This window comes from Larus michahellis, chromosome 8, assembly GCF_964199755.1.
Source record: "Larus michahellis chromosome 8, bLarMic1.1, whole genome shotgun sequence".
Classification (NCBI taxonomy): domain Eukaryota; kingdom Metazoa; phylum Chordata; class Aves; order Charadriiformes; family Laridae; genus Larus; species Larus michahellis.
The window spans coordinates 3,710,723-3,721,900 of NC_133903.1; the positions used below are offsets into that span (position 1 = coordinate 3,710,723).

The 11,178-nt window shown below is 42.1% G+C and overlaps 1 protein-coding gene across 6 annotated transcripts in view; it reads right to left on the bottom strand.

Moving 5' to 3' along the window:
- The window catches only part of CARD11 (caspase recruitment domain family member 11), a 63,549-nt gene that overhangs the window by 37,012 nt on the left and 15,359 nt on the right, over positions 1 to 11,178 (bottom strand). For all 6 annotated transcript variants that reach the window (XR_012588766.1, XR_012588769.1, XR_012588767.1 and 3 more), the window contains exons 2-5: positions 3,380 to 3,592; positions 2,645 to 2,782; positions 1,700 to 2,025; positions 454 to 633 (exon numbers count right to left, since the gene is read on the bottom strand). Coding sequence is in view for 1 of the 6 variants with exons in the window: in XM_074598118.1 (XP_074454219.1) it covers positions 454 to 633; positions 1,700 to 2,025; positions 2,645 to 2,782; positions 3,380 to 3,592 (857 nt within the window). In the remaining 5 variants the exon portion in view is untranslated. The remainder of the gene's footprint in view (positions 1 to 453; positions 634 to 1,699; positions 2,026 to 2,644; positions 2,783 to 3,379; positions 3,593 to 11,178) is intronic.

The following is an 11,178-nucleotide window of genomic DNA, read 5'->3' on the forward strand; positions in this document are numbered from 1 at the left end:
TACAAGGAGTACTACAGACAGCTGGGAGCTATATAACCAACCTGTTTTCCAAATTTTGCACTTGTGCTTATTGTAGCTTTGCAGGTAGAGGTTTCACCCAACGCTTCCTAGCATTATAACAGGAGTATGTGTTGGGCAGAGACCATGCCACCTCCTCTTGTCCATAATTACCAGTGTCCCTGTCATATACTCAACTCCCCATCCCTTACTGAAAACACGTGGGAGCTGTCACCACCCGCTGCTTCTCTGTCCCACTCTGACGGCCTCCTCCAGACACTTGGATCCCAAAGGGAAGCTGTGAGGAGATGTGGGCATGTGAGACAGTCTGGGAGGAGAGAGCGGGGGTGCCTGGAGTCAAGAAGTGGTCAAAGCCTGATGAATCCATCATCTGAGTAAGCAGGAGGGGTAAGCTGAAGTGGCTGGAATTTTAAATGTAGCAATCTGCTTTTATACCTGAATGATGGACTGTAACTCTTGGATTTTAGTCTTCATCATCTCATTTTCCCGCTCCAGCTCCAGAACCTGTTCTTTTTTGGGTCGGTTTTCGATATCATTTTTCAGCTTCAGAGACTGGTTCCTCTCCAGCTTGCATTCCTCCTCCACCTTGTTCAAGCGATGCTTCAGCTGGTCAATCTAAAGCAGCCAGGGAGCAGTGAAAAGGAGAAAGAGGGAAGGAAAGGAAAGAAATCATTCCTAGTTCTGATATTTACTGCTTCTGAAAACACTCTCACTTCCAGGTGAAAACGTACTGTCATAGGTGGAAAAAATAGCTTAAACTGAATGCTGACATGCAGCAGATGACTGGGTGCACGTGCGTGTGTGTTGAATGTCTGCAATTGAAGCGCTGAACTCTCAAGCAGAAGCCTACTATTTGCTAGTTACAACTGGTATGGGCTGGTTGTACATTTTGGTAAAATCTGGCCAAAAAATCCAGTGGCACATCCTCAGTCCTGCAATAAATAAAGAGATATGAAACAGAACTAACACTTAGGAGGCTGACCACACGCTGTGCTTTTGCACATAGAGTGTTTGGATTGGGAAAAACAGGGGCTTTGAGCTCTGTATAGGAAAGAGGGGTTCCCAAAAAGTAGTTTGGGACAGAAGGGGTCCTGGGAAGAAGGTGGTGATGATCGTGGCTGGAGGAAAGATTTGAAAGCGGGGGAATATCCCGGAGATCAGAGAGATGCGTGGGGATGAAGGACAGGGGATGCCCGGGGATCTCACTGTCCAGATCCACTACAGCTAGTTGTTTACTCCGTATCATCTGCGACAGACACACACAAGCGTGAATTTTATGGCACTTGAAGCATTTCTCTGTATTTCCTAAATGGCCTCAAGCTGTTCCAATGCTCTGTGTGAGACTTTTTGAATAAACCACCAGCAGCTGTAGTGCAAACCTGGATAACTGCCCCAAGTTATTATTGAGCCTGAAAAGCTAAAATTATGTTTTTAGCAAACAATTATGGTTTTAAAATTTTGGTTTTAAGTATGTTATGTTCTGTTAGTCCAAGTATCTAAATTATCTGCCATTAATATACATCACTGTAGTTGGAATTTCTGTACAGCGATGCCTCTAATAAGCAAAGCAAATGAGAGCTCTACACCTTCCTACTGTCAGAGAAGGTCTCATTTAGCCAAATGCCACTGGCCATCCTCCATTGCTGCTCCTGATTAAAGCAGCACAGAGCATTTATCTCACCTCTAACTGGAGGTCTCGGCTCCTTATCACAGCCATGCTCTTCTCGTCACTCAGCTGGGCATATCTCATGGCCAGATTGTAGTTCTCATCTTTCACCTTGACCAGCTCATCATTGTAGTTGTTCCTCTCCTCCTTCATCTTGTTGTATCTCTCCTGGAAGGTCAGCAGCTCTATCTTGTTCAATTTTAGCTGCTTTCGCTCATCCTCCAACTGGCGAGACTTAGCCAAGAGTTCACAGCGCTGCACATCTTTTGTCTTTACTTGCTGCTGAAGCTTAATGATCTCATTCATTAGGAAATGGGTAAGGCCTTCGTGTCCCTCCTCCACTGAAAATGTTTGAACAGCTCATCAACATCTAATAAAGTAACTTTCTACTAAGTAGGATCAGCAGAACGGAGTAAGAAACAAATGTCCCAGAATATGTACAGAGGTGCAGAATACGCACAAATACATACACATTTGTATATCTAACTGGCAACAGTGCAAATATTACACAGCACACAATTACCAGAATCAAAATACGCATGCATATAGCTTGTGGGGATAGAATATGAAGCCTTTACATTTGTCTTGTTTCAGCTGAGCTGACAGGTCTGTCGAAATAGCACAAACTTTAGAAAATGAATCTGTACAAGAAAAATTAATCTGAATGCTTCAAATTTGCTGCACATGTGTAGGTCATCAGTGTAATTTAGTCCACTGTTCCAACATTTCTTCTCTTGAGATTTCTTGTAATTCAATTTGAAGCTCTTCAGCTTCATTCAGACAACTGAGATGTTCCTTTTCTTTATACATTACCTGTTGCCAGCACATTTTGCATTGAAAGGGACTGAAGAACTGCAGAATGCTACTACAAGATTAGCTTTTATTTCCATTTCTTGCCTGAAAAAAATCAAACCCAGTCTTCAAGATTGTCCTTATTCCTTTGGGATTGATTCTACTCACCAACAATAGTGGAAAATCTCCGCGTAGGTTCTTTCCCTGTCACCAGTTTGTAGAGCTCAGGGTAGTAAAACTCTAGGCTCTCTAAGAAAACTACATAGCCCCTTTGGCCCTTGGTGTGGAGGATGTCCAGCAGTCGGCCTAAGTACAGAGACCAGAGAGAGAGAGGTGACACGTCAGCAAGTACAGTATCCCTGAAGTCAAATCTGCTTAAGGTTCGTCTCTGCCACAGCAATGCGCTGTGGAAAGTCTGGCTGATTAACTGAGTTCAGCCGAACTCATCAAGTCACGCCGCGTATTCTTTAAGTTTGCGCTGGTCGTTATTCTGGAGGAGCGCGGGCAAATTGGTCTCTGGGACAGAAATTTCAAAAGACACGTTATTCAGTGCAGCCTGCACCAGGCAGTACTGAAACGCGAGGGTGACAAACCATGAAGCACGGCAAGACAGCTGAAAACCTGCTCTTGGAACGGCAGCGGCTGCTGCTTGTGTTAACCGAAATATTTACCACGGCTTTGATGGGAATAGGAACCCCATGAGCTCCAGTCTGCGCAGCACTGGAAAGAGTCTTTGTTATCAAAACAGCAGCAGCAGATCCCCCCCTTTATATTATATCTCCTGTAGATAAGACATAGGGTTTCCATTTGATAATCTGTAACTTGATACGGGCCCCATCCAGACTTGGCAAAATAATACTGTTGAGCTAGGGATGCAGAGGTAGCCATTCACAAAATAATTACCTGCTCGGTTAATTTTGGAGGGCAGCATAAGTGAGTTAAGCACCTCATCCTCATCTTGCTCATCGATTACTTTGCACTGCCGTAAGTACGGGGTCAGCTTGGCTGGATTGATGTAGCGGCTCAGCATGTGCCGGTTGCATTCTACGTTCTCCCACAAAGCTTCCTCCTCATCTTTCAGTGTCTCCAGGCAGTCATCCATCTCTGGCTCTCCTCCTTAACGAGAGAAACAATTGGCAAATGAACATCAAACAGGACAGTTTCTATGCTGTTACTCTTTTGTGCTTCCACGTCACATAGGATGAGTTCAGAATCACTTCTGACGAATGCTGAATGTGCCCTATATCGAAATCATTTGGACTGAAGCGCAGCCTGTCCACAGCTCATCTGGAAAGTGACGGTTCAGAGAAGTGCTATCGTCGGTCTATGAACTATTGCATATTGCTCTCCAGTGATGAATCTGCAGCTCAGCTAACTCCATGAAGGTCTCTACAAGTCAGAGAATCCCTCTTGATATGAGAAGCGAGGATAGAGGACACGGCGCGATGCAAGCAAGGCTACGAACACGCAGAGCTCCGAGCACAGACAAATCCTTGCTGCAGGCAGCTAGGGCTCGCCTTCTCACCGCCTGTGTCCCTCCCGGCTGTACTGATTTGAACCTGCGTTTTGGCCTGCCTACCTGCGATGAGCCGACACACGTACGCGACCGCAGCACAAGAACAATTAACTCATAAGCAGGCAGTTCGGTACGCGCCCAGTGGTCTGCGGGCACCAACACAAGTACCTGTGCGTTCAGACCCTGCCTTTCTCCACGTGAGTGGCTAAGCGCGGGCATTGTGTGGCTGAAGTCTGGAAACGTTCTTGGCTCATGCAAACGTTATCGCATGATTTTCTGAGTGCTTGCTAAGCAATTTCCTGCTGACGCCTCAATTGTAACCAGCTCATTAGAGAAGGTTACAAGGCAGGCGACAACGAGCTCAGAAAACTCGTACCAAAGTTAAGGGTAAAGAAACTTTGTAAAAACCTTTCCTTCTTAATTTTGTAATAAATGTTAGCCTTTGAAACAAGTCTAATTTTTGCATTCTAGCTTTGTCAAGATCTTGCGATCCAGGTGACACAAGGAAGACAAGCTTCTATTTCAAGTCATTTTACCCCATCAGAGACCATGCTATAAGAACGTGCAGTTCTTAGGTCACACGAGGTGAGAGCTGTGCTTTATGAGACTTTGCTGGTAATCAGTAACTAAAGACCTCAAAAGCAACATGTTGTTTTTCTTGGACCAGAAGAGTTCTCTCCATTGTGTTATAATTTCCTCAGCTTCCAGCTTTAGGCACTGCAGTGAATGTTACAGTGAACATCACTGGGCAAAACCAGTTATTAATCTGGATAGGTGGGGGCTATTAACTCCTCATTTTGGAAACTAAAACCAAAAGTGCTAATCTGCTAAATAATGCGTTTGTCAGTGTTCTGTCATAATGAAATGCAGAACAGTCCGACAAAATCATCTGTTCTTTGCTTGATGCTTTCAAAGGCCTTCCCCAATTGTCCAAAATCCTAGACTGGGTTTTAATATCTTGATTTAAAACAATCGGATGGGTTCCTCATACTCTGGACAGGTTAGGGGAGTACTGCCAGGGGGTTTGTTCTTCTCCTGTGCTCCGATAGCTCTCCCAGAATTCTTTTCTTCGCAGCTTCACATCTTAGGAACTGCTTATTTAGCATTTTCTCTGCTGCTTGCACGTGGATTTCATTACTCCGGTGGCTGCTATTAAACAATCCGGGAGAGACAAGAGTCCTCAGAGGGCGAGGAAGACCAGGGCTGCTCAACGGCATCCAGAATCACGGGGGCATGGCTGTAGTTATGGGGAAATCTCTCTGGTCTTATGAACTCCTCACAAGCTGGATGAAACTCTTACTGAATGCCAGTATTTACGTGTGGTAAAGATGACACTGCAGTAATGAACAGTATGAAGGTAAAATAATAGAAAAAGCTATATAAGGTAGGTAGCAGTGGGAGGAATGCTAAAGGTGAAATAGCTTCATCTGAAGTAGACATACATTCTCATGAACCTTACTCTCCACCATTTATTCTGGAAATAACTGTATTTCCCTTCAAAGGTGAATTTAACAAACTACATAATTGGAGAAGCTTAACTTTTGGGAGCAGGAGGCAGTAAAGCAGAAGGTCACACAGTACCTTAGACATCTTACAGCCACAGCTATCGATTGCATCTAGAAAAAGGTGGGTTGCAGGCCCTTTAATTTCGGGGAGCGTACCAGGAAGCTCACAGATGGAACCCAGAGCACAAAAGAAGCACTTGCCTGAATTTCATAAAATGCAAGATATCTTGTAATCTGCTGCACTGAACCAGAAATTATTACACACTGTCAGCAGTTCCCTCAGGACATTAGTAAGGGATTTCTCCATTAAATGATTCAAAGAAGAGTTCACTCATCAGCGTAATTCTCAACAAGAATACATTTTTTTACCTGACATTAAAAATACCTTTATCAAACAGTCCCTCGTGTATGGGCATAATACATCCATACTGTTATTTTGGGGACATAATGTTTAATGGGAAAGTAATAAGTATATTGCACGAGTGGCTAAGAATTTTAAAAGATTTCTGGTAGCAAACTCCTGTCAAACGCCGTCTATTATCAGGAGGAAGCCCTTCGAAAGAACATTTAGTGGAGTGGTCCCTCACTGACACGTAGGAATTTCAGAGTCTTCCTTTTGCTTTCTTCTTCGGATTTCCACCCTGGAAATGCCCCACCAGAAGCGCAGCCAAGCTCTTCTCCTTCTCCTCCTCCCCCCTCTTTTCAGTACAGCTTATTCCTACCTCTCTTGTGCTTCTGGGGCCAGGCTGGTCTAAGGGTGTAACCTCCAGGCACAGCTCCACCAGAGAGCGGAGCTATTCCAGAGCCAACGGCAACGGGCAGCTGGTATTAGCACAGCACCTTTCCTAGTCAGCACCTATTTCTTTGATTTAGTGTTTAATATAATGTTGACTAGGAAATAAAATGCTTGTGAGTGACTGAAATTTTGGTGTGCTGGTCAAAAAACAGATGTGGTAACTGAAACTCAGTGGGAAACCAATAAAGGTATTGTGTCAGTGGCTTTTTTTTTTTTTTTTTTTTAAAAGATTTTCACTAGCGCACACATTTTCTAGACATTTAAAAGATGCCTAGAAACCAATGGGAACTCAGTGGGAAACCTGCCCAGGGAGGTGGTTGAGTCACCATCCCTAGAGGTATTTAAGAAAAAACATCTAGAAGTGGCGCTTCAGGGCATGCTCTAGTGGCAGAGATTGTAGGTTGTTTGGTTGGACTCGATGATCTTAAGTGTCCTTCCCAACCATGAAGATTCTGTGACTCTGTGATTAAAGGTATTGTAACAGTGGCTTTAATTTTAAAAGGTTTTCAGCAGCACATGCATTTTCTCGGTGTTTAAAAGACTTATTCCCTGTTTCTGTCCTTCCTTCCCATGATGATAATGCAGAAAAGTTGTTTTCACTTGTAAAATTAAAAATGACAGGTTTAAAAAGGTTTTCAAGCGTGTAATCACTTATTTCATCTGATCTTCATTATTACCATTATCCAGTTTCTGATTCCAGCACCTCTTGAGTTGTAACCTAACACATTCCGAAGTTGTGATGTGTCATAGAAATACTACGGCGTCCGTTACCAATCACAGGCGTGAAGTCACAGACTTGGACTCACTACAACAGACATTAGCCAAAAAGGAATAAGAATCGCCACCGCAGTTAAAAAATTGCTCTCCTGCTGCTCCTTTCAGCAGTGAGTATACACCAGAGCTTTTAACTGCAGGAGTTCTTAATCCAGTAGTAATCTCAGCTAGTCCCATCTATTTCAAAGGTCTCCGTAGATGCAGACAAATAAGAGAGAGAATCCCTTTTTACATTAAAAGAAACACTCTACTCCCCTCATCTCCTTTTCTCTCTCAGGGACTATCCTTCTCTCGGCTGCTACACACAAATGAATCTTTCCGTGTGTTTGCTGTTTTTTTGTTATATTTTTCAACTGAACAAATCACCTTGCAGTTAAAGCTGTTCTCTGTTCTCGCTCAGACTCCACACTCTCATATGTCCGTGACACTCTCCACTGATCAAGGGAATAGAGCCTGCAGGCTTCAGAACCAGGGCTTCTACAAAGCGCTCATCACCAGGTCACATCTACAGCTCCATTTCTTGCGATTCATTTAATGATGGTGCAGAAATTAACCCTTCGGCCATTTAATTATTTGCATCCCCCTGCTCTGAATTCTTCTCAGCCCGCCGATCCTGCGAAATCGCCATGTCGCAGACTGCAAATGCGGGCTTCAGCTGCGTTTTCTGATCTCTTGATATCTCCTTTGTGAAATGCGAAGAAAGGGTACTGTCCGCACACTGAGAAGCGGGAGGAAGTTTACTTTGGAAGAGGCGATCTGTGTTAATGTTTTGGACTTCTGCATTTGTCGCAGATGTTCACAGACTGGCAGTGTTCAAAGAGGAACCACAACACACAAATGATAAGTTAATAAGAACAGAAGGTTATGTTCAATACTAACTACATGTATATAAACCAGGAAAGAATTACATATAAATTATCACACTTGAACGCAAAAATAAAGATGAAATTAGCACTTTAAAACTGTGTATATAATTACCCTCAAGATTGAGGGTATTGTATTACATCCTCTTTCTATCTCTGGATTTCATGGCGCAATACCCTTTCTCCCTCGAGCCTGCGTAGCACCTCACATGATAAACTATAACAACAGGGCGGGTTTCTCAAAAGCTGCTTGTATGGATACGTGCAGGTTTCCAATACCAGAGAACCGCAAAACCACAAAGGGATTTAGTGCTATTTTTAATTTTAGAGGAAAGTCACAGTTTAAAGTGTGATAAGGAAATTATGTTCCTTTGCTTAAGGACAGGAGAGCTCGGTTTGCACTCCTGGCTTTCTGAAACGCTGAATACCAGCAGTTTCCAATTATGTTGGCTGCACTGCTGGATGTTCTATGGCACTGAAAACCACTCTTAAACGGCTTAAACGTTGATTAAGAAGATTAAGGTTGTTTACTTATACTCGCAAATTCTTTCCATGCAGGTGCCTAAATCCGGACTCCCAAAAGAGAGGGGACAGTGTCTTCATCTGCCTTTATGAATTTGCACTTTTTATTAATTCTTTCTACCTCAGTGTCCCTTACAAGGCTGGTAAGAAGTGTTTTTATGCCAAGGCAGGATTCGTTAATTAGTGACTGCAAGGCACTTGGGACCACTGAGATGGGGAAGTCCTAGAAACACATTTATTATTAGTGCAGTTTTATTACTTCAGGTTTTGCAGGCCTTAGGACACTTTCTGAAGCCAGCAGCGCTGTTGAATGGCCTGGGCCCTATTTCTGTCCTAGGGCACAGTGGCTGTGTGCGGAAAGAACCATTCTGTATGTATCAGAATCCCCTCTTTATATAAAGATTCAACTAGCTTACTGAATGCCACAGTTTTAACAAAATATAAAAGAAAAATATAGAATAAGAGATACCAAAGCAATAAAAGAGCAGGAAGCTTTAAACACAAAATAGGATTATTTTCGCACAGAAGTATTCTGTTCAATTCCATTGAGTCAATCTTCTTGTTACACACAACGTACAAAACCCCCCCAAACACTAGCAGATTTGCAAGCCTTCAATGAGGTAAAGCTAGATCTTCAGTGAAGCCAGATGACGGCCATAGTCATAAATACTACTCCCATTTTCTGAACACAAGAGAGACAGAGGTAACAAAAAAAAAAAACAACCCTCGCTAACTGGTTCAAAGAGCTCTGGAATCATATTCATCTTGCTTCTGCAAGCAGACGAGGGAAAGAAAATTCCCCTCATTTTCATAACTATTAGCTCAACAACCAAGTGAAAGAAAAAGAAATAAAGAATTCTATCAATCACGTTAGTCTTATTCAGTATCTCTGCTCCATGAAAAAAAAAAAAAGAAAAAAGAAAGCAACAGAGTAAATTTGTCTCTAATCAATATTCCTGTCCTAACAGAAGAGGGACAGAAGAATTAATAGCATAGGAACTTTCTTTAATTATCTCTTCCTTTGCTTTTATTTACTCTTCTAAGAACAGATCCATATAAAACTCTGTCTCAGAAAAAAAGAAAGGTAAAGCCTACAAAAAGCACAGATCAATTATTAGTATTGTTAGTCAGTACACCCAATGATTTGCTTAGTATCACCTAAACCAGACAGCACTGTATGCAACAAAGGTACACAACTTTTTCAGTACTGCAGGATAACATTGCTTAAGAGCTGAACAATCCTTGCACTGAATCCCACGCTTTAGCTTTTGTCTGCTTTTGAAATTGCATATGAAATTCTATAAAATACCTATCACCTTCTGGAGGCAAAAAGCTATTTACGCATTAAGAATGTTGTTTCGCACAATGAAATATTGTTGCAAAGACCTTCATCAGTGCAGTAATACTTATTACGATCCTGTAACAATCTCTGTTTCATAAAAGGCCAAGATCTACACTTTCCCATTTTGCACTCCATCTGGTGAGAATATCTAAAGTCTACGTCTTCCTCAAGTCTGCCAGCTTTAGACCTTCAGAGCTCTTATCATCTTATCACACAGGAAGGAAATGACTAATTTTGTCTCAATAGCAAACCGACAGCAGATTGTGGTACCTCAAACATGCAACATCCAATCAGATTTGGCTGTAGAACATATATTACCAATAATAAACAAAGAAAATGGAAAAATCCTCCGCTACAAGTAACTTAAATGATGTTTTGACGACTCTGTCATTTTTCTGTGTCACTATTTTCTACCTACAGTGAAGATGCTTCCAGCTCCCTCAGTAACACGCCGTCTAAGCACTACTGATAGTGGAGCACTTTCAGAGGGTGGGTTCATCTCACCAGTTTGAACCAGGCATCTAGTTTAATTTAGAAATCTAGTTCCTCTCTATCAAATGGAAAATGGTCTGTTCAAAACTTCATTCCACCATTTTATACTTCTGCCTTAGAATGCCCTCAAAAGATTGGTTTCGAGCCACTACTAGTTGCTTATGTCCCCTCTAAGGTCAACGTAGGGAGATTTGTCCCTTCAGATGGCAATGTCTACACTGGAGGTTAGATGGATATTATTCTGTTTTCCCATAGTGTTTAAAAATCTGACAGACAGATTTCAGAAACTGTCAGTACTACCATTATTAAATGATAATATATGTGAAAGTAAATGAGAAATGAGAGAGGTGAGCAATGGGAGATGGATGAAAAAAAACAAAGAGGAGAGAGAAAGATGAGATTTGGGGATGAAAAATGGTGAGGTCACGGGAAAAGGAAATATAAAAAGGGAACGGGAAAAGAAAAAGAAAGTTAGAGAAAGAGGAACTCAACAGAATGAAAGTGATGAACAGAAGTGAGATAGAGATGAGAACAGGAAAGGCTTTAGTAAAGGCAAAGGGAAGGAATGTGGGGCGTGAAGCAAACGAAGGGATAAATAGGGAAGGCCCTGCCGCAGATCCTGACACATTAGAAATTATTGTTAGTTCTGAGCATGCAAATCAAGATAATGGCACAATAATTTAAATAAATAATTTACCACAGGAATTTGGTGCATCTATTTTAAAGGATTTGCAAAGTAGCAGTGGAGGGCTGAAAGCCTGACATTTAATAAATGCTTTAATCTACACATCCTCCATCCTGTTACGCATGATGATGAGGAGGACAACAGAAATCACTGTGCTAACGTAGTACAAATATGTTTATATAGCTGGCCTTTTTTTCTTGAGTGCAG